Genomic DNA, 23,819 nt, shown 5'->3' with positions numbered 1-23,819 from the left:
AGTTAGGAACTCTAATTTCAGAATAATTTTTTGCTTAAAGTTATGCCGGAAATTAGAGCTCCAAACTTAGATTTTAACATATTTTTGTTCAGAAATCTAAGCACCTAACATAAATTTTAAAAGGTGCGGTTTCTATAAGGTTGCAACCTTAGACAAGCCAATTAGGGTGCAGCCCCAAATCTTATTATAATATATAATTTTGGTGTAAAACATTCTTAGAATTATCTAAAAATCTATTTTCATATTTAATTATAAAATTTTAAACTTCAAAAATAGTTAAAATCATCTATAAACATATGAAAATCTGAAAAATAGACAATCTAAATAATATGTTGCAAGATGCACTATTTCTATGACTCAAAATCTTCTTCTTTTTTACTATTCATACATCTTGATGTTTTTTCACTATTCATACATCTTGATGTCAAGATGATTAATTAGAAGACTTTTCAACATTAAAAGAACATTTTTCAATGAATTTTTGAGGTGCATCTTTAGTTCTACTAGTTGCAACCTTATATAAACTTTTTCTAATTTTAAAAGAACAAAAAAATATTGTGTTTGAAATGTAAAATTTCAAAGAAAACTTATATTTGAAACTTATAATTCCGAACAAAAAGTTGAAACAAAAACTCTTTTTAAAAATGCACTCTCATGTAAAATTAGAAAATTTAGAGACATTTTTTAGATATCCCTAAACTTAAAAAATATTTAGGTTAATTTCCCTTTTAAAGATGTTAATATTTTAGCACATTTGGTTGGCATGAAATTGATTTTTGGAAAACAATTTCATATGAACAAATTCTGTAAAACGCGAGAATATTTTTACATCAATTAGTTGTGTGAAAAATATTCCCACGTAAAAAATTTTCATATGAAATTGTTTTCCAAAAAACAATTTTATGCCAACCAAACGTGCACGGGCATCCTTCCAATTGCTCGGGCCTATGGATGCCATATTTTTCTATTGGAAATTTCCCACAACATAGAAAACGACGCGTAAATTCCCAAAACATAAAGAGAGCCACACACTTACGGAATCAGTACGTATCGGCCTGGTCCGGCCCTTAATAGCCAAGGTTAGGGCCACTGACTTTGGCCCAAAAGAACAGCCAGATCCAGATTTCTAGGCCCAATGACTTGGCCGAGCTGGGCCTTAGCCAGGGGTCATGGGAACGCCAGGCTCGATGCATTTTGTTTCGTATTTTGCTTTTCATGAATTTTAAAAAAAGAAATGATTCAATTTCTAACTAGACTAAACTTGGCCTACCTATTAGTGCCGGTGCGACAGGCCACCAAGTCTTGGCAGTTTAAGGCCAGTCCAAGCAGGCATAGCCCCCACTGCACCCTTAAAATCTGGTTGGACAGTTACGGTGTGAGCGCAGCCAGCTACATTTAGTAAGACCCACTCTCCGGCCCTTTACCATTCAAACCAATGTTGCTACAGTAGCTTAACCACCTTAAAAAAAAAAAAAACGAGAATAAAATCTTCTTTTTCTTTCTGAAACAGTCCTGTTACTCAACCGGGTTTCAACTCTTACACAAAAAGCTTCTCACAATGTGTGTGCCAGAAAATAGCCACTCTCCACAATCCCTTGAACAACTCTCAACTCCATTTAACTTTGATTTCTTTTCTTCCCAAACAGAAGACTATATCAAAAAGGATGCCATAACAGCAAGTACTGCAAAAGATTACGAGGTATCAAATGAATCAGCATTGCCCAGAATTTCTTCCAGCATACGGATAACCTATGTGCTTGTTAGACTCTTGCCGATTGCTCGAGAATAGTAGCTCTAATAACTCATCATTAGATCATCATCTTTCTCAAGTTAGTCTAAAGCTATTTGCCCTTGATTTTGCAGTAGGCATAAAAACCTGAGCCAAGAAACCCAAGGGCTTGTCCGATAACATTTAGCTGCAAGAACAAGACATTGTTGGATGGGTATCAAGAACAGTAAACAATCTAGAAAAAAATAAAAAGAAAAAGAAAAATATATGTTTGACTAACAAAAATAAAATATATTGCTAATGGCAAATGAAGAGCATAGCTTTTCCACAATAGAAGGTTTGAAATCTCAACCACCCATTTGGACAAAACCTTGAATCCTACCTCTTGGCTTCATGTTCGGGCCACAGGGTCAGCACCATTAATTTCCAATGTTTGAATCAAAACGTACCCATCCAGACACTAATGCTACTAATAATTACAAAGTAATAATAAAGATATGATCACTCTAATTACCATTCATGGTAAGTAAATAAATAAATAAATAGGAGCAAGTGTGATACGAACCAGATCAAAAGGCAGTCCACCAAATAACAACCAACCAATTCCAACAGTAAAAAAGTCCTGAAGAAATACACATATCAGGGTGCCAATTAATAAAATCTGCAATAAACAAAGCCTCGAAGAAAATACTACCGAAGACCACCTTTAAATTACCACACATGGTCTGCGTAACAGCAGAGTTGAGTGTTGTGTTAAGAAATATGCTGTAATTCAAGAAAAAAGCCATTATACAAGAAAGCAGCATCACAGCCTGCAAAATATAATGGAGAAAATTTTACCTCCCAAGCCAAAAGAGGAAATGGCTGAACCTTTTATTGAAAAAGAAATGCAAGTAAAAGTTATCAGCTGCAATGCTAGAATGAACTCCCATATAAATGTCAAATAATATGTTCTTTACATTTTGTGTAGAGGCAGATGAACAAATGGAAGCAATAAACAAATAACTGAACCTTAAGAATGTCATGAATTTCAATTCGAATGAAAGGAAATGGAAGTAAAAATGTTTCAAATCGAAAATAATGAGAAAACAAATACTGTTTGGCCTGTCAAATCAAGCAATAGGACATATATCTCCTCATGGAAAAAACATAAAAAGATTAAAATGTAGAGATACACATAAACGTAATGATGAAATTTTAGTATTAATGTCCATCACACATTATTAGTCCTATCATAAGCAACATGAATGTGATTGTAAAATACCTGAAAGCCTGGAGAATATAAATAAGAAAAATTCACTGTTGTCCCCAGTTCACCCCTAAAATACGTCCATAGGAGTAAAATTGGTCCACAAATCAATCCTGAAGGAATACATGCAAATACCCATTACAATAACCTCAATTTAAGACACTGTCAAAATTCCTTAGCAAACAAAAAATCTCAAATTTCATCATATAGATGTTTTTCCTTTCACAACTAAATCATCAATGAGATTTAGAATGGAACACATAAAATTTACCATTGCACCACATAAGACCAAAGCTGTTCAGGCCACTTGATTTCCCTAAGAAAATAGTGAAAAAATAAGACAAAAGTGATGCATGAAACTCACTCCAATTGAACAACAACATATATGAAAGACTGATGGAGGATTAAAACATGACATACCAATGCGGGCTATAGTTGCCAAGTATATAGCAGTAGCTATGTTGGATACCAAAACAATGGCATAGCCATGAAAGTCATATGACAAATCCCGAGCTCCAGCAATAAATGCTCCAAAAACTATAACAGCCACACTGATGAAACCCTTGGTTTTTTGCCAGTAGAAAAGGAATTATAAGAAAGACAACCAAATTGTCAAGAAATCACCAAGGTTCATGTGAACAATGACAAACAAACAATCACTGACATGATATCAAAAATACATAGGATACAATTTCTATTTCCCATATATATATTGTTACAATAGGTTTCCGACATGCAATCAACTCATAACTCGTAAAGACAATTGATGTTGCTTTTTACACAAATTACAACTTCTGATGATCAAATATAGCCAATTGTTGAATCTAGCGACTCAACACAAGATAGCCACACCAATGGCATAATAGAAGAGTAAAAATCAGTGATTTGCAAAGGCCAAATGCTTGAATTCAATAGGTTGTGTGAGACCGAAGGATATTTATTTTACTTCTAGGATGGTCAACAAATTTTCCAAAAACTATGGATACAATTTCCTACTAAGAGATACAACGCTTTCTTTAATTTCTCCTACAATGTTGTTAAAGACACTGTGGAGTCACATTTCGATCAGGTTATTACAAGGGGATTGTATCAATGAGACCATTTACCTTTGGTACAGGGAGGTCAAAATTACTTACAACCATCCGATGTGAAATCTGATAGCTTGGGTGTGTCACAAAGTTCGAGATATTTTTTTTTGAACTTTGAGCTTGATCACAGAAATAAATGCAGCCACCCAATTTCACATCCAATGGTCAAGCTTAATTTTGACTGCCTTGTACCAAAAGTAAATAGTCTCATTATATACTTTCCCTATTAAAAATAAGGCTTCTTCTATTTTTTCAAAAAAAAAAAAGTTCCTTTATATGGTTCCACCGAGCAAAGTGGATACAAAAATATAGAGTCAATATTAGGTTCTGATATTGACAATTGCATAGTACAGAAAGACATCAGGAAGACAAACAAATGTAAAATCTAGAATGTTAATCATGCAAAGGCAACTATATAAATGTCATCGATGCATCTACAAGCTTCTTCTTCTCTTATTTTGTCATATTCTTTAATTTCAAAAGTTTCATCTGAGCTGCATACTGAATTGACCGATGATTGGAATGGTATGATACATATGGAGAGCAAACTCCAGATATACAGGAGACCAATGTTATCCGATGTGTCACATGCGGCCTTTTGGGACACAAATATCATTAATGCTTTTCAAAAATACCCTATCTTCTCTTACTAATATCTGAGCTACGAATCCAGACCCCTGCCAATCCACCATCATCCAAACCGAACTTCCCAATTGCACATACCAAATGTTTTAGCAAGTCTACGTATATAGGTTTTAAGAGTCATACCTTACATATTCATAAAGCTAAGTGACCGTTGACAATAGTTTCTTTTTCTGTACCGTTTCAGTTTTCTAAGTGATCTTGGATGGAACTGTTGCATAGTTTGTAGTATCTAAATTTGCATGGTTTGTGTTACATAAAACCTAAAAAGTGAAAATTATGACATTACTCAAATTCTAGGCCTACATCTCCAGCATGGTTTGTGTTAGTTCAAAGGAAAATAAAATCCAAGAAGTAATCAATTTTTAAATGTGATTTTACCCAAGTCACCTATCCTTTCCATTACATTTTTCTGGTTTTCAATAAATTTCTATTATTCACATGCCATGATTTTCAAATAGGTACCAAATGATTCCAATTTCAAGCTTGGGTTTCATCTGGCCCAAACAGTTTTTCTGCTCCATTTTTTTCTTTGAAACATTCCAAGACAAATCAACACCGATATTAATCATAGAGCTTAACCATTTCATCTATACCTTAAGATGCCATGCACTTGAAAATAAAGAAAAAAAAAACTACCTACCTGGCAATTATAGAAGATGAATACTTCTGTGCAGTAAGAAGATATTCCACAATCATCGTGAACACCACAGTTGTCCTCCTAATAGCAGTGTACATTGGAACATTGATTCCACGTACAGATTCCATTGAGGCCAGCTTCTCAGACACAGTAACAAAGTCAAAACTGGAGACATGTATGACAATAAGAAAGTAGTGCAATCACAATATGACAAAGGAATGGCATGCTATTGCATATATAATTGCTTACCATGTAAAGCAAATAAGATAGAGCAAGAGGCAGAGTGTGAAGCAATGTCTCCATCGGTACAAGGCTCGTGGAGCTGTCAGCAGATGCTGTATATGATTCCCCCATGGTAAATGAAATGATCTTCCACCGCCTCATCACATAAAGAATTGAAGTTGAACAGATCATCTGATAGAAGAGCATAAGAAGACATGCCGGTGATTCATAAGAGCAAGCAAAAAGTTAACAGCACCAGTGACAATGTCACCATGCAATATCTCAATTTTGGTAAATCAAGATGAAACACAAATGATTAAAGAAGCAGAATAAATAGACAGTACTAAAAATTCTTTTCAGAACTGATAACCACTACTAAGATTCAAATGGTACATTGTGGATCGAGTGAAAATAGCACTCCGCTTGCATATAGATTATGGTCTATTTTATTTGTAGTGCTAACAAATCACAACTAGCACAATACATCTTTGCTATTTAGTATAAAATGCGCACTTCAGCAGTTTATTGGATCACACAGAAATGTGTGTGAGCATGCACAGACTCATGCACATGTGTGTGCATGCACATACACATAGACACATGCACACATGCATGCATAGATGCATAAATGCATACACATCATATATATCCAAGACGTCCCTCAAACTCAACCACGAGAACAGATGTTGCCCAAACATCAATATCATTGTGACCGCATTAAGGATTTCCCACCCTTAGAATAATGATCAACTTCAATCAGTTTCATTCCATTACGGAAAACAGATCTGGAAGCAACTAATATGGCCCTAAAATTAGCACGTTTCATGCAAGATGACCATGGAAACACATGTGATAGGATCTCAAAGCGAGTACACGACTGCAGCGCAACACTCATATCTCTGCAATGGACTTGGAAGTAGTCCACCTACAGATAATCATCTCCCAATGTAGATGAAATACTCAAGTAATGAACACAAAGCTGAGGAGATATGGTTATTGGGCATAAATGCATGTTGAATGAAGAACGATAGTGGAGCATTCAATTGGTGAATCAACATCACAGACAATAGAGGCATATGGTTAACAAGATAAAGTCATATTCTCCAAGTATAATTGTATAGATTGTTAGTTTTTGTGGCCTTTAAAGGCTTAGAGAGCTTGTAAAAATGATAATTTATAGTGAAATATACACTTTAGTGGAAGTGTGTGTGTTGACTACCCATGGATTAGGCGGTTTATGACCCTGGTTATGTCCTAAACCCTTATCCTTAAGCATGTGGCACTACCGAGAATGGTTTACAATGAGTCATTCCTTGTTGAAGTTGGAGAGATGCCCAGGGACGATATTTGTAAGCCAAGAGAACTGTGCAGTCTCCTGTGTATGGTTGTAAGCCTGTGAGAGTAAGGGCCAAAGCCTCAACAACCTTCCTCACGGCATGTACACATGACAATCGCAATACTGGGAAGCAGCCCTATAGAAGGACACATATACATGTGCATAGAGAGAGCTCCCTTTGCATTGTGGTGACAAGTATTGGACTTACTCTTAAAAAGGGGACTGAATCCACATTCCATGATCATGGTTTCACTGTTTATTGTCTAACTTGGATAAGTCAATCATGAGCCCCTACATCGAGACTGTGGGTCATAGGTCTTTGTTGGGTTGAACAAGAAAATAATAGTGGATCATGTTCTTGGGTCAAATGAAGTGCTCTTATTGTCATTAATTTTAACCTATTGGTACCAGTCCACTTTTAAAATATTTTATTTTGGAACTACAAATATTTTTATGATTTTTACAAATTTTTCAGAATTTAAATTTTGTTTCTGCTGTAAAATCCTTCAAAAGGGAATTTTCATAATTTTTAAATTTGGAAGGGTACATGTGGGATCAAGACCCACATGTGTGCCACCCATGAGTGGGACCTAGGCCGTTGTGGGGACAACTTAATATCTATTGGGTGGCATACCCTCTTTCTTTTGTTTATGTGACATTTTTGTTTTTTGCTAAAGGTCATTTTAGGGGGATCATTTAAATATTAAAATATTGTTTTAATTAGGAGTTTGGTTTGACCAAAACTCTAATTATTTTGACTTCTTATAGATTTTCGAAAGATAAGTATGGAGTTTTAGATTGGTTAGAATTCTAATTTAAATAGAAGTTGGACGTAGGTCAAATTATAAGGGGATAAGGTCCCTAATAATCCTCCCAAAACTCATGATAGCTGATCTGTGGGTTCGATGCCTCAGTTTGTTCTCTCTCACCACCTAGATTTCCTACATTCCTATTGGTCAAGCTGTGTCATTGGATAGCAATACATAAGGAAGGAATTCTAATCCGAAAAGAAGAAATTATTTCTATTTAAACACCATTGAGCCCATCTCTCAAGACACATATTTCACTCTCCTCCATGCACCAAGTCTCTCTCTCTTTCATTAAAAAATCAATTTTCTCTCTCCCCCCCTCCAAAAAGGGTAATGCCACCCAAAATTTGATAAGACAAGGGTGGGACATTGAAACCCAATTAGGATTGCTCTGTTTGGAGACGAAACAGGGGTATGCCCAGCCATAGGAGGTATCTATGCCTTCAAGCCCAGCCCTAATTTGTTGCTTAGGCTTCCTACAAATCCTATTTAGGTTTTCATGCTCTCTAAAACCCTAGTGGAAGAGATATTGCCCAAAAAAACTTTCCATTTCTGAAATTCCAGCAAGATCAAAAGGGACAAAAGTGTGCCATCAGTCAAGGAATCGGGTGTGGGGTGGATGAAGAACTGTGAGGGTAACTCCAGGTACCTTCTAGTATGTCTTCCAAGTAGATATAATTATTTTTCAGTCTTATTTCATATTTTTCTGTGATATATTGTATTCAAAACTATAGTGGAAGATTGTTTATTGCTCCTTGATGGTTTTTATTTGCTTTGGCAGTAAAAGTAAAGATCCTTGGTTGTATTTAAAGTTTTAAATTTAATTTACAATAGTGTATAGTAGCCCATGTAAGTGGAATTCAAGTAAAAAAAATAAAATAAATTTTCTTTCATTCGAGTCTAGAAACATGACATCAACAAGTTTCTTCGATGAGTTTATTAAGTCTGAAGATTTGATGGGAAGAACTATGCCAGTTGGAAGAGAAAAATAGGCTATGTCCTCTTCGAAGGACTTCGCCAGATGCTTACTGATGACCCCCACGTGCCCCAGGAGGTAATATCTATGAAAGGCAGTCTATAAGAGATGGTTATGCTTAGTGGGAGCACAAAAGCACTCAAGCAAAATATATTCTACTTATGGCCATGGATGCACCCATGCTCTCGAGTATGAGTACCTGAAGACTGCAAAGAAAATTCATGAAAGTCTTGAGATTGAGTATGCCTCTCCTCTCACTACCAAACATATGGCTATGAAACAATATTCAGACTTGAAGATGAAGGATGGAGGCAAATTAACCGAACATATACAGCAGTTTAGAGCTTTACTTTATGAACTCGAGGCTGCACAAGTTAAGCTGGATGAAAACATGCAAATCTACCAGTTGCTAAATTCTATGTTGGGCTCATGGGAAAGCTTTATTTCAGGCCTTACCGCATGAGAGAGCATGCCAAAGTGGGACAGATCATCACCAAACTTAAAGCCGAAGAAGAAAAGAGATTGTCTCGCACTACTTCATCCTTGAATGACTCCATAAATCTAGTAAACCTTAAACCTAACTCTAGTTCATTCAAGAAGAAGAAAGGCAAAGGCAAGATTAAGAACAAAACCAATGAGAATCAAAAGGGGAATAATAGGCCTAAGAAAAGGAAGGACTTAAATAATACCCAATGCTATAACTGCAAGAAGTTTGGCACATTGTGAAGTATTGTAGAGAATATGAATCCCAAGGGCGATAGGAAGCATGTTTGTGTGGTCCTTAAGACCATGCTAATTGATCCTAAAGTGGGGCCATGGTGTTTTGACTCTGGGTCCACTGCCCATGTGTCAAACACAAAGGACGGGTATAGAAATTTTAACCATGTTGCCCCTGGGGATCAGTATTTCTATATGGGTGTGAATCAAAAGACTGAAATTATAGGTATTCGAGACTTTGTCCTTCAACTTGAGAAAGGCAAAAGTATGGTCCTCAAGCAAACTATTTATGCTAATGAGATGAGGAAGAATTTGGTTTCGGTCGCTAAATTGGCTAAGGCAGGCCACTCTACCATTTTTATTGGTAATAAGGAGGAAGTGAAATACAGAAATGAATTAGTCATGAATGGTCATCTAATAGATGGTTTCTTTCAGTTGCAACAAAGAATTCCCTTTCTTACGCCTCGTGTTGTGAAGATGACAACGATGATGCGTATATATAGCACATGAGACTAGGGGGCACATAAATCCTAGAAGGATGGAGAGATTAAAGAGAGAGGGCTTATTAAATAAATCTAAATGGAGACTTAACTAGAGTATATGAATCATGTGCTCAAGGAAAGCTAGTTAAGAAATCCTTTGCGAAAGCTCAAAGAGCTACTGGCATATTAGTAGTTATCCATAGTGATATTTGTGGACCTATGAATGAGGTCACTATGGGCCGCAAGAGGTACTTTATCACTTGTATTGATGATCACTTCTGTTTTGGCCATGTCTATCTAGTAAGTGAAAAATTTGCAGCCCTAGACCATTTGAAAGACTATAATGCCGATGTAGAAACCCAAACAAACCAGAAAATTAAAGTCCTTAGATCCGACAAGGGTGGAAAATATTCCTCACGACTATTTAAAGAATTATGTAATGAGCATGGTATTATGCATCAATACACTATGCCGTACACTCTGCAGCAAAATGGGGTAGCTGTGAATCAAGAGTATGACCTTAATGGAAATGGTGTGGAGCATGATGGGACATGTTAAACTCTCCCTAGATTTTTTGGGAGAAGCTGTTTGACAGCCAATTATATCCTTAATCGAAGTCCCACAACAGTTGTTCCACTAACTCCTCATTAGATTTTCACTAGTCGTGCTCCCTCCCTTGATCACCTCAAATTGTGGGGATGCTCTGCCCATGTCCTAATATCCCATCAAAACAGGACAAAATTAGATCCTACAACTATTAAGTCCATCTTCATAGGATACCCACCACATGGTAAGGGACACCATTTATATAATCCTAACAAAGGTGTCCTTGAGAGTAGGGGGGGGCACTTCTTCCTCAAGGGTCATGCCACTCTGAAACAAGCCGAGGTTCATGAGATAAAAAGTGACACAAGTCAGGCCTTGGATCCCGAACCACCTCATCCTAGGAGAAGCAACCAAATTAGGAGAAAACTTGAGTTCTTCACCTACTTAGAAGAATATTATGAGAGAATTGAAGAAGAATCCTTACATGAACCCTATTCTTACCAAAAAGCTGTCCCACTAATTCCTCATGAGATTTTCATTAGTAGTACTCCGTTCCTTGATCACCTGGTGGTGATGCTCTGCCCATGTCCTAATATCCCATCAAAACAGGACAAAATTAGATCTTAAAACTATTAAGTCCATCTTCATAGGATACCCACCACATGGTAAGGGATACCATTTTTAGAATCTTGACATGTGTCCTTGAGAGTAGGGACGCTCATTTCCTTGAGGAAGAATTCCTCAATGGTCGTATAATCTAAAACAAGTTGAGTTTCATGAAATAGAATGTGACGCAAATCAGGCTTGGAACCCAAACCACCTCATCCTATGAGAGGCAACCCAATTAGGAGAAACCTGAGTTCTTCACCTACTTAGACCAACATTATGAGAGAATTGAAGAAAACTCCTTACATGAACCCTATTCCCACCAAGAAGTCAGAACCTGTCATGAAAAGGCACAATGGGAAGAAGTCATAATTGATGAATTGATTCGATCAAACAAAACAATATTTGGGAACTAACGAAACTACCCACTGATAGAAAACCCATAGGCTGCATATGGATTTATAAGAAGAAATTAAACTCAGAAGGGAAGTTGGAGAAATACAAAGCCAGATTAAAGAGTTTACCCAGAAGAACGAATAGATTATGATGAGACCTTCTCCCTTGTAGCAATATTCCCTTCCATCAGGATACTAATAGCCATAGCAACCAATTTCGACTTTGAATTCCACCAGATGGATGTTAAGACTGCATTTTTCAATGGGGAGTTAAAAGATGAAATTTGTATGCGACAACCAGAGGGCTCCATAAAAAAGGGTAAAGAAAACCTAGTGTGCAAACTCAATAAGTCCATTTATGGCCTTAACCAAGCATCGAGGCAGTGATGCATTAAGTTTCAGGAGACCTTGTCATTTACTGGTTTTGTACTTAACGAAGAGGACTACTGTATATATGTCAACGTCAACAGGAGTGATGTGGTTTTCATCTCTCTATATGTGTATGTGATGTTAATTGCTAGTAGTTCGATGAGTCCCATGTTGGAGACTAAAGGTTTCTTGTCACAACATTTTGACATGAAGGATCTTGAAGAAGCATCATATGTTTTGGGGAATCAAAATTACCCGAAACAAAAAGAGAAAACTATTCAATTATCACAAGAGACATATTATAAGAAATTATTGAAAGATTTTAAATGGAAAATTGTTAGCTCATATTGACCCCCATTGATAAGAAGACCAAGCTTAGCCTAGCCATGTGTCCCACTACTTCGGAAGAAAAGGAAGCCATGGAGAGAATTTCATATCGAAGTGCAGTTGGGTCACTACTGTATGCTATGACTTGCCCAAGATCAAATTTATCGAGGGAAAACCACCCTATGCCGACCCCATACATAGCAAGAGGTCAGATGAATTGCTCGCCTTTGCTCAGGGATAGTTCTACCAGGTCATCAAGAGGGGAAACAATGGCCAAGTGTCCGGCCCCCAACTTGGAGCGTGCATGCCGGTAGAGGGGAAAGGACCAACAAACCTCCTTCAAGCCAGCTCGTCTAAGGGAAAGGCCCCATGGTGCATATGCCCCACATATGCTACTTTGGAGAGAACAGGTGTCACTCCTACCAACCCATTTCTTTATGCATGCAATACTAGTTGAGAGGCTGGTGGTAGCATTGAGTTAACCAGCGGTTCGCAGCGGACAAGGCACATGGAAGGTGCATGGCTCAGAGGCCATGGTGCGTGAGCATGACCCAAAGATGCATAAAATTGAAATGGTGGTGCATGACAACAATGGGGCTCAGGTCCCACAATCAGTTCAACACACAGTCAGGCAATGCATTGGAATGGGTCCTATGGTGCGCTTGGACAGGGTAGGCCACATTCAAATTCGAACAAGAGCGGGAACATGATGGCACGGCAGAGGCGTGTGCAGTGGTCAGCATATATGTAGATGTGGTGTGCAAGGCACACAAGGCTTACAGGTAGCTTGCCAGGGGCGTGCATATGGCTTGCAGGTGGTCTGAATGCCAATCATGCGGCTCCGTGAGGCTGAGCAGACCCAACAGCCATATTGGCAAAGTTGGGCTGCCAAGTGTCCCATGCAGTTCGAAATTCAAATGTAATAACTGGGATCTCTATAAACCCTAGACCCAAACCCTTGGTGTGCATCTGTGGCAATATACCTTGTAACTGTAAAGAACTAATAAAGCTGGGTCTTGGCCCTTAGACCCTTGTGTGCATGTAAGCTTGTGTGCTACGTTCCGTGCTAGTGCACTAGTGTTGTGGTGGTAGTGTTGGGTAAATCTGAGATCCCAGTGAACAAGGTTTGTGAGCTAGGGCTGCATGGTTAGCTAAGGAAAACAAAAAAGACAAAAACTCTAAAACCCATGACAGTTGGTATCAAAGCTGAGGCTAGCTCCAAGTGATGGCCCCTACGAGGACTGAACGAGTGGAGCTGGAGAATCAACTCGAGCAAAACGACCTGCTTGTGGCTAGAGTCACGACCCTCGAGGAGAGAGCAAAGGCCCTCTCCACCCAGGTGGAAAGACTGATGGCGGCTCATGAGGAGCACACTAGCACCTGAGAAACCCATTTGGGGAACCTGGAGGCTGATGTTGCTGCCCTTAGGGATGCATTCACTTCCAATCTTAAGATCATGACTCATAACCTTGCTTTGGTCAAGACGGCACTAGCCAATCCTCGAGCATAGTCGATCCAGCAAGGGTTCGTGTTCCAAAACCCAAACCGTTCGATGGGACTCGAAGTGCCAAAGAATTGGAGAATTTCCTCTGGGACATGGAGCACTACTTCCAAGCTGCCCATTCCTGAGAGGAAGATAGAGTGACCCTCACCACAATGTATCTCACCGGAGACGCTAACAATGGTGGAGAACATGCGCCATAGATGGATCAAGGCTGCTTGTCACAATTGGGAGGACCTCAAGCGGGAATTGAAGGTGCAGTTCTGTCCCAAAAATGTTGCTTGGATAGCTCGCAAAGCGTCGAGAAAACTCAACCACAATGTTGTTGTGCGTGAGTGTGAGAAGCAATTCTCCAGCCTCATGCTCGACGTCAAAATTATGGGGCTCCGACCGAGCTAAGGAGGCAAGGGGTGAAAGATCTCTTTGCAGTGGTGGTTGTGGCAAGAGTTTCATCAACTATAAGCTCAATGCCATGACGGATGGTGCCCGGCCCAACAAAAACAAGGGTGGTAAGCGAAAGAAGGCTGGTGAAGACACCAAGCCACATGCTGGTGGACGTCCTAGGTGAGAATCTTCAGGAAAAACTGTGTCCAAAGACTTCTCTGGCTGCTTCATCTACAAGGGGACCCATCGAGGCAAGGATTGCTCACAGAAACAGTCTCTTAATGTGGTCCAAATGGCCCCTGAGGAGGCAAAGGTCATGAGGGCTAACCCACAGCAAATGCAGCTGCATGCAATGCAAAAGAAGGTGGTGGAGGCACCATCAAAAGATGGCCTCATGGATATGATGGTCACGATGAATGGGCAAGAGGCCCAGGAAATGATGACACTAGTGTGACACATAATTTTGTGTCGAATCGAGGTGCAGCATGGCTATGCCTCACACCGACTATGGATGCCAACAAAATAAAGGTGGTAAACTCGGCACCACTGTCTATATTGGGGATAGCTCGCAAGGTGGGCTTCAAAGTTGGCGATTAGAGTGAGACAGTGAACCTAGTCATCATTCCCTTGGATAACTTTGAGGCCATCCTTGAGAACGAGTTTCTTACTGTAGCCAAGGATTCAGCCGTGCCACACTTGGGTGTAGTGGCCATTATGGAGGAAATCAGCCCCTGTATGGTGCCAGTGGTGTGGATTGAGAAGAGGAAGACCCTCTCTGCATTGTGCGTTGCAGCTGAAGGCTAGGCTGCAGCAAGGCCAAGCGAGATTTCTGGTGGCCCGAGTGATGAAGAAGACCAGTGAGGGTAAGGTGGTGGCCCCCGCGGTCCAAAAACTCTTAGGAGTTATGTCAGTGATGCCCCCTAAGTCCCAAATACCTACGCCCACGACGCACTGTGGATCACCGCATCGAGCTGGTGCCTGGTGCGCAAACCCCAACCAGGACACCTTATCGAATGGCCCCTTTTGAGTTGGAGGAACTCAAACGACAGTTGGATGAGCTGCTGGGAGCAAGCCTAATTCAGCCATCCAAGTCTCCCTATCATAGTTACTCGAATCTCTAACCAAAGGTCACAATTTCGATTCGGCGAATCACTCTAGAAATCTTCATGGAACCTATTTTCGTGAAGTCTAGAATCTCAATTCCTTATTTTAGGAATCTCGATTCCAACATTTATAGAATCTTGTTTCCAATATTATTGATTCTCGATTTCAAGATTCACCTTTCCACATTTACTGGAATTTAGCCACTTTCTCCCTTTTTTTCTTTTTGCTTTTTTGAAGTGATGTTTAAAAGTTTTCAAGGCATAATACTACTCGAGCTAGACACTCAATCTCAAGCAACAATGTGTAGTCATCTTTTTTGGCATGAAATGACCAAAAGAAACCAAAGTTGTGGTCCACGTTCTCTACTTAATTCTATAAGTGTGCATTGTATTGAGCCTGTGGAGAAATTGTAACTCCAAGATGTTAGAAATAATTTAATACAAATAGTATAAATGTGCATGTATGGCATGTCAATCAATAACTGGCATTAAGACATTTATTATATCTCGTTCAATTCCCCTCTCGATTCTAAGAATGTCAGAGTCTTGATTTTAAGGATGTCATAATCTCGAGTCCACAAATGAAGGAATTTCGATTCTATATTAAACGATTCAAACTAGGTTGAAAACTCGATTCCAAAGAGCTAGGAATCTCAATTCCATCTTTGTAGGGTTCTTGGTTCTATTTTGGTCAAATCTCAAATCCTAAAAATAGGAATCTTGTCTGCCATGATCCCTTTTGTCTAGACGTCGATTCGGAAAATAGGAATCTTCCAACCAACAGTGATCTCGCACTTCCAATTACTAAATAGATTCGGTTCCTACATCGCTTTAGGTAACTATGCTCCCCATGGTGCACCGGTGTTGTTTCATAGGAAGCAGAATGCCACGTTGCACATATGCATAGACTACTGCGCCCTCAACAAGCTGACCATCAAGAACCAGTATCCTTTGCCCTTTGATCAATGACATGTTCGACCGGCTGGCCAAGGCCAGGGCCTTCAACAAGGTCTACCAGTGCTCAGGCTACTAACAGGTGCATATGGTGGAAGGAGATGTAGACTTAGCTCAATTTTACTACAACCTACACCGAAGCTTGTCGACGGGGAAGAGTGCTTTTGAGCTCGCCATGGGCCATTAGCCCTTGGCACTACATGATGTAGCCTTGCAGCAAGGCCAGTCCCAGTGCCCAGCAGCATTGCAGTTGGCTAACGTAAGGGTCAAACAGTTGGAAGAGGCTCATGACTGCCTCGACCAAGCAATGAGACGCATGACAGAAAGTACACTAATGCAGGACGGCAGACCCTTGAGTTCCAAGTTGGGGACTGGGTGACGCTCAAGCTCACTCCCCAAATCTGGAAGATCAGCATGAAGACAGCGCACCAAGGTTTGATCCAGGGGTATAATGGACCCTTTGAAGTGATCCGTAGGAAGGGAAGTTGGCCGACCGATTAGCCCTCCCTGACCGGATCAAAGTGCATCCGGTGTTCTATGTGAGCTTCCAGATGCCTTATCATCGTGATGAAGATCAGGAAAGGTGCAGGCTGTGCGAGCGCTCCCAAACATGAGAACACAGTTCACTCACGAAGTCGAGGATATCTTAGATCGATGAGTGGTGGGGAAGACAAGAACCAGAGGGGCAAATTTCCGGTTAAGTGGAAGGGCTTGCCAAATGCACAAGCTAGGTGCATGGCTCAGAGACGATGGTGTGTGAGCTTGACTCAAAGTTGCCTATAATTGAGATGGTGGTGCATGGCAACAATGGGGCTCAAGCCCCACAACCAGGTCGGCGCACAACTAGGCAGTGTGCTGGACCATGGACCTCATGGTGCGTCTGGGCTGGGAAGGCGCCCAAATTCGAATTCAAACAAGGGCAGGAACATGATGGCGCGACAGAGGTGTGCGCAGTGATCAACAACTCAGTATGCACATGGATGTGGCTGCAACGCACGCAAGGCCTGTAGGTGGCCTGTCGGGGGCATTCCTGTGGCCTACAGTGCATCATGAGGCCTAAGCAGGCCCAACGGCCAAATTGGAGTGTCCCATGGAATTTGAAAGTCAAATGTACCGACCGGGACTATATAAGCCCAGACCCTTGGTGGGCATCTGTGGCAATATACCCTTGTGACTGTAAAGAGCTAATAAAATTGGGCATTGGCACTTATACCCTTGTCTGTGCTTGTGCTTGTGCTTGTGCATGTATATTTTTGTGTTAAGTGTCATGTTGGTGCACTTGTGTTGTGGTGGTAGTGTTGGGCGAGGTTGAACCTGAGCTCCAAGTGAACCAGGCTTATGAGCTAGGGTCGCAATATTAGCTAGGAAAAAAAAACTCTAACACTCGTGATACTTATGTTCACCCTTAGTGTTTTGTGAGGGGCCAGCAGCTATGCCACCAGTCCCATGTATGGGTGTGTGAAGGGGGCCGGTGGCTAAGCCATGGATCCCATGTGAAAGTGAGCTAGCACCATAGGCATTGGCCCTATGCGTGTTATGGAGGCCAGTGGCTAAGGCGCCGATCCCATCTATGGGTGGGTCTGCACTATAGGAGTTGGCCCTATACAAATGAAGGGGGTCATCAATCCCATGTATGAATGGGCCTGCGCCACAGGAACTAGCCCCGTGCAAATGAAGTAAGCCACTAGTCCCATGTATAGGTGGACCTGCGCCATAAGAACTGGCACTATACGGTTCAGGGGGGCCAGTAGCCGGTGCTAGCCTTATGCGATTGAGGAGTGGAGGGGCCGGCTACTAAGCCGTCAATCCCAAGGATCATGGAGGCGGGGGTGGTCTTTGGGCCACCCTGAAAAGAATGGGGTTGGCGACTAAGGTGTCGGTCCCATGGGCTAAGACACACGGGGTGGCCTTTGGGCCACCCTTAGGCCTAGAGAGGGCAAAGGCCCAGGAGCTGATGGTAAGGAGGACAGAGGTGTCTGTTTTGCTATGTACCCAGTCGACCCAAACCAAATTATCGGGAACAGGGATTATGAAATCCCTGACCCGGATGTGCGACAGACAAATAGGCTTCATCGCTAGGCATTTGCGTGATCAAAGAGTGAGTGCGACAAGAGTGCAAACAAGTGCGACCAACAACAAGATGACACGCCCCCATTGGAGTTGCCCGTCAGTCAGAAAGCCCCATGTGTCGTCCCGACCCGCGTGCACATGTGTGTGCATGCGTGACCCCAAGGTGTGTGTCCATGTGCAGATAAGGCGGATAAGTGGTGCGATGCAAATGGAGAACCAACAAAAAAAATTATTAATCAACAAGATAAGAAATTACAAATCAAAGTTACCTCGATGACCAGAAAGAAAGGGGTTTGAACGTGCCCAATCCATTAGCCCACTTAAATCCCAGCTTTTGACACCACAAAAAGCCTTCGGGCACTCGTAGGGCGCCTAGTCTCGAAGATAGCTCCCCAAGAGCCAAACCTATGTCATCAATACCTGCAAGCTTGGAGCGTGGTTTGAATCTCGCTCCATTACACTTATTGTCGTGCTTGGTCTAGGGGTTGCGCGCACACAGGTTGCAATGGATTCCTATGGGTCCGTCGCAATTTGGTTTTTGGTGGACCTAGGTGTGGGCTAGGTCTATGCCTAGTTGGGAAGAAATGGGCTTGGTTTGAAGCAAGCAAGGTTGGGTGGACTAGGCTAAGTGGACTAAGTTAAGTGGACAATGTCAAGTGGACTAGGTTAAGCAAAGCAGACAAAATTACAGCAGCGTTTCCCCATACAATGGAGGTTGGCGACAAAGAAAGGTGCTCAAAGTTACCCAGGCACCCCGGAAGAATCCGGGGTCAGGGTGTGACGAAAACAAGTCCACCCGAGCATCACCTTGGAAGAGCCTCCTTAATGGGCTTAGTTGATGGGCCTCAGTGGGCTTGAGTGGGTTCAAGTAGGTTTGGCTAAGTGGGTCAGAGTACGTTCAAGTGGGTTTAGCTAGGTGCATTTGAGTAGGTTCAGCTAGTTCGGTATAAGTAGGTTAGGCTAGATGGGTTTGAGTCAATTCAGTTAGGTGGGTTTGAGTGGGTTAGGATAGATGGGTTCAAGTGGGTTGCGGTTGAGAGAGTGGATGGGTTAGGGTTAGGGTTGAGAGGATGGTTGGTTAGGGTTGAGAGAGCAATTAGGTTAAGGTTAGGGTTTGGTAACCTTGGTCAAGTGTAGAGACTTAACCAAGGTCGGTCAGGCTTGGGTTAGGATAACAAAGGTGCGGTTGATGGGTAGTTAAGGTTGGAAGGGTATGATCACTGTTTTGAAAAGGTTTTCTCTCTCCTCTCGCAAGCAAAACAGATCAACTCCCAATTTCATTAAAATGAACTCCCACCCTCCAACCTTTACAAATAAGGGGTTCAACCCCTTTCATAGACTTCATTACAAACATAGGTAGATAATTAAAAAAATAAGCAAAAGATGGGAGGAAATTAAAAGTGACTTTCAGCCAAATGGAAAATTGACCAAATTTGGGGTTGAGAAAGTTCCAGATTCCATCTAATCCTTCCCTTATGGTTCCTCATCGCATATCTATGGTATGGGGCATTGAATGTTGATGTTTTGGCACTGAAATGGACGATATTTCGCCGTAGAATCATAGAGTCGGCTACTACAATCATTTTGCAACAAATTTTACTCAAAAACTCAAAGATTTGAGAGATTTTTTAGTGTTTGATTGTTTCTCGGATCATGTATCTTCTTCATTTTCCAACGGATTGTGGCCAGATTTTTTTATGATGTTTGGCTGGAAAATTGTAGAGCACGTTCCCACAAACATTTTTGGGCCAAGAATCTCTCCAAAAGACCCCATATTGAGAGAGAAATACACCTTTGATTCTTTAAAACTCCAAAAATCAGCTATATTCAAAATATCGGATATAAATAGGCCTCAAAACAGACTTTGATCCAGACCCCAATCGTAACTTTCCATATACCATCACGAAGGTCTTCGAGTCACGATCAAAATGCACACATTTAGTCTGAGATGATGGTCGGATGTCACGTTATGGTGATAGACTGTGTTTTGCATAAGCATGGAAACTTGCAAACTTCTCTCTGTGATCTCTTCCGATCCGAACGTTCATCATGAGCGAGGCTTATGCCAAATGAAAGTGCTTGGCGAGAGGTACAACATATCCGAATTTCACCCCGATCCACTTCTTTGATCCATAGATACAATGCCGTCAAGTTTGCCTAATTTTGGAGGATGGTTGCAGAAATTTTCCATTTTTGGCAGTATTCTTGGAATGCAATGTTGGAATAGTATGCCATACACCCATTTTTAGAAAATAGGGCCTAAGAGAGTCTGATTAAGATGAAATTTGGGGGTTAAGGGTTTCAGGACCTCCCGACTCCATCCGTGATGGTCCCATGGCCATCAGAGATCAAATTCCAGGGGCTTTCAGTGATGTTTTGTGTGCTACATACCCATACACATGTGGTGTATGGTCCCCTAATGTCGACCTTCCTGTTTCTTTGAGCTAAGACATCCAATTGAAATGGGATTCAGGGATGTGTTTTGGGGTGCAATCGTACCCACCTTCACACTCCTTATGTTGCCGATCCGGGGGTCATCCGGGTGCCTTTCAGAATAAGGGCCTCGTGCGCTCCACGGCAATTTGGGGCCGGAAGGGCCTGGGTGTATTATGGCTTTTAATAGGTGAGTTCCTGGCTGTGCAAAGTGGGGACTTCACTGTTTTTGAGCCCGGAAGAATCTTTGTACGGGGCTCATCCATGCTTCCATGGCCTTTTCGGGCATTTTCGGTACCCAAAAGCCGCGGTTGCTTCCATGGCCTCTTTTATTTGCATGGAGGCATGGTGCATCAAAAATGCGTGCAAACAATCATGTTGTAGATAAAGTAGAAACAAACTGAGATGTATATGTTATGTGGAAGAAAAAAGAAAGATATAGAGCGAAACCCAAAGGTGTTCAACTTGAATAGAGCAAGCTGATTATGACAAATGTTAAAGCCAGTCATAGTTTAATAAGAGGTTTAACAGAGGACTGCCAATACAGTAGAGCCTACTTTCCTATATTGCTATCCAACCTACAATGCATATTTAGCATTCTTCATAGAGCCCCATAATTCCATTAAACATTCAAAAAATGCAGGCAAAAAGTCTCACTAAACCTCTCATGGAAAAAAGAACAGAACAGATTTGAAGTACTTAAAACTGTGGCAAGAGGAATATTATACACAAAGTTTGTTGGCATGGTTATCACAAAATAAATGACATTAAGCTGCCAGCTATCCTATCAACATTAAAAATGAACAATAAAATTCCAAATCTGATTCCAAAGACCTCTTGTTAGCATGACTGCACACATGTGCTTTGTAATGCTGCCAAAGGTGCACTTTATTATAATTATTTTTTTGACTGGTAATGTGCACCAAATTATTAGATATTCCAAATTCTAATATTCCACAGTAAACACAATCATGGTATAGTTGAGGTAATAAGGTTATCCATCCAGTAATCCTGAATCATGGCAAGCAGATTTACCTGAAGCAGTGTGATGACATTAGCACACGGGAATTTGTACGAAGAAAGAACTGCTTTGTTAAACATCACCAAAAGTACTGCAAATACCCAAAATATAAGCAATTATTTAGAAGTTCAGCAGAGGAAAAGGAATAAAGCGTGAAGCAATGTTCTTCATCCAGCATAAGCACAAGGCATTACTCATTTGATAGATAATATCATGGGCATTTAGAAGAATTAACCAAAGACTCATTAACATCATTATATCATCATCACAATCCGAGCCTTATCCCAACTAATTCGGGTCAGCAACATGAAAATCTTATTCCATCATTTTGCTCCATCGAGGGCCATACCCTCAGTCAGCCCATAAGTCACCATAAGGATTTAACCAAAGAATACAATCCAAAAGAATACTATCCATAAGTCACCATAAAGAATAAGACTTAATCAAAGAATACTATCCATAAGTCACCATAAAGAATACCATCCAAAAAAATAAACAGAAAAAATATTCCCTTTAATGGATGTGTAAATGGAAAACAAAAGCAGCACTAATTGAAAGTTTGACACAAACAAAGCAATTCATAAAAAACATTGACAGTACCAAGCTCTCATTTCTATTAGTGGCAAAGAAGACGCAGCAGGTAACTTTTGTGAGTATTTTACAACCATGAGTCAGAAAAATTATGTTTTCCTGAAATACGCCAGAACTCCTTCAAATAGGAACAATGCTATGTTGCTTTTGACTCTAGGGAAAAGCACACAGGGACAAAGATATATTATGTCTTAAAATGTCGGGTAGAAAAGTCTCAAGCCATGGTAAGCATGAAACATTCAAAATAACATCCCAGACCCATAATTGCCAGGCAGATAGGTTCTCAAAAGTCATAATCAAATGACTGTTTCTGTCGAATTCATACATTTGTTATTTTCTTACTGGTGTCTGTTGGCATGGTACCATATGAACCTAAGAACACTGCTTTTGAGGCATTATTCCATAGCCACCACGCCAAGAGGCCAAACCACTAAAGACTGAGATGCATGAAGTGAATATTATTACATTGAACATTGAGGGATAAGTCTGCGCCTGAAACCAAAGACCCACGATCCACACAGACATCCAAATAGAAAATTTGAGTGGTAACGCAACCACTAGAAATTTGAATTAAAGCAGAACCAACTTCATCAATGATTACTGATTAAAAAAAAAAAGACCAACTTCATCAACTATCTCAAATGCATGTCACCTCAAACAATATCCCCCATTCATTCCCCATCAAGAACCCCCCAAAAGAAAAAACCCATATTGTAAAACCAACAAAAAACATTACAGATCAAAATCCTCAAATCAACAATAACTTTGAGATTAATTCACACAAACAAGTAACAAAGGCACCATCTCTATACATATGCACAAAACTAATAAGTCCGGCGAAAGAGAAAGTAAAAGGAAAGAGAGAGAGAGAGAGAGATGAAGCTAACCTGCACAGGTCATGTAGGAAAGAGCAGCATAAGCACCACGCTTAGTAAGGGCGGAGGAGGAGGGCTTGGGGTGAAGAGAGTCAGCCCTTTCGAGGCCCATGGATGAGACAGGGAGGACATGGTTCTTGCTACTGCCACCCGCCATCATCATCACTCATTCAGTGAAAATGTTCCAAAGCCTGTGACTTTCAGAAGCTATGGACGCATTTCTTGTTTCACAGCTCGAAAAAATATGAGAATAAGGAATCAGAGAATCATCACCACCTTCTTATTCTGGTGTCCATGTCCTTTCCATTGCTCTCATCTCCAAATTTGAGTGCGAAATAAGCACGCCTATTTAAGAGAGAGATGATGGCGACGTTGACTTGGATATTAGAGAGAAGTATTCGTCCCTCGGAGGTTTCCAATTTTTATTCCTAACATGTGCAACGGCCAAGGTTCATCTACGACGCCGGTTGCGTCACTTTATTGGAGGAAGTCTATAAACGGGTGAGGCCTGAACAAGCAAATTAAGGCGCGTTTAAAAAAAGGTGTGGTTTGTATAGGGCCTAGGCTCTAAACAATCAAATTAGAGCCTACCTTCAAATAGTGTCGAGAAATGTGGTTTTAATATGGAAAATCTTTGTGATAGCTTTAAAATATATTTTTATATATAAAGTTTAAAGCTGAAAAAATAGTATAGATCGACATATCTATGAAAATCTTGAAAATTGACAATCAAAAAATGCATTATTTCCAAAAC

At 40.6% G+C, this 23,819-nt stretch overlaps 1 protein-coding gene across 5 annotated transcripts; it reads right to left on the bottom strand.

Annotated features, from left to right (window-relative positions):
- Positions 1–1,492: 1,492 nt before the first annotated feature.
- On the bottom strand, positions 1,493–23,561 carry LOC18446320 (Nucleotide/sugar transporter family protein). Of its 5 annotated transcripts, none has more exons than XR_016047128.1 (10): positions 23,078–23,534; positions 21,614–21,690; positions 5,598–5,762; positions 5,352–5,485; positions 3,399–3,540; positions 3,250–3,294; positions 2,994–3,091; positions 2,434–2,541; positions 2,295–2,351; positions 1,493–1,916 (listed from the first exon to the last, which is right to left on the bottom strand). XR_016047128.1 is itself a non-coding variant. In XM_006856442.4 (10 exons), exons 1-10 carry the CDS (start codon positions 23,226–23,228, stop codon positions 1,842–1,844), a joined length of 1,041 nt encoding a protein of 346 aa, XP_006856504.2. In that variant the 5' UTR covers positions 23,229–23,561; the 3' UTR covers positions 1,493–1,841. The 5 variants fall into 5 exon arrangements, 3 of the variants coding, with proteins under 3 accessions (XP_006856504.2, XP_020530622.1, XP_088711390.1); XR_016047129.1 differs by having other exon boundaries at positions 2,445–2,541; XM_006856442.4 differs by having other exon boundaries at positions 3,399–3,529; positions 23,078–23,561.
- Positions 23,562–23,819: the final 258 nt, after the last annotated feature.

Source organism: Amborella trichopoda, chromosome 13 (genome assembly GCF_054954075.1).
Source record: "Amborella trichopoda isolate Santa Cruz 75 chromosome 13, AtrichopodaSantaCruz75HAP2 v2.0, whole genome shotgun sequence".
Lineage (NCBI taxonomy): Eukaryota > Viridiplantae > Streptophyta > Magnoliopsida > Amborellales > Amborellaceae > Amborella > Amborella trichopoda.
The sequence above is the reverse complement of the archived record's forward strand: the minus strand, read 5'-3'. Positions and strand labels throughout refer to the sequence as shown.

Bases quoted from the DNA above. Each gene is read 5' to 3' on its own strand.
- LOC18446320 (XM_006856442.4), bottom strand. From the start codon at position 23,228: ATGATGATGGCGGGTGGCAGTAGCAAGAACCATGTCCTCCCTGTCTCA. The intron at 3,530-5,351 runs GTAGGTAGTTTT...GGGTTTCATCAG, and splicing joins TCATCTTCTATAATTGCCAG to TGTGGCTGTTATAGTTTTTG. The intron at 1,917-2,294 runs GTTCGTATCACA...TTGTTCTTGCAG, and splicing joins GTGGACTGCCTTTTGATCTG to CTAAATGTTATCGGACAAGC.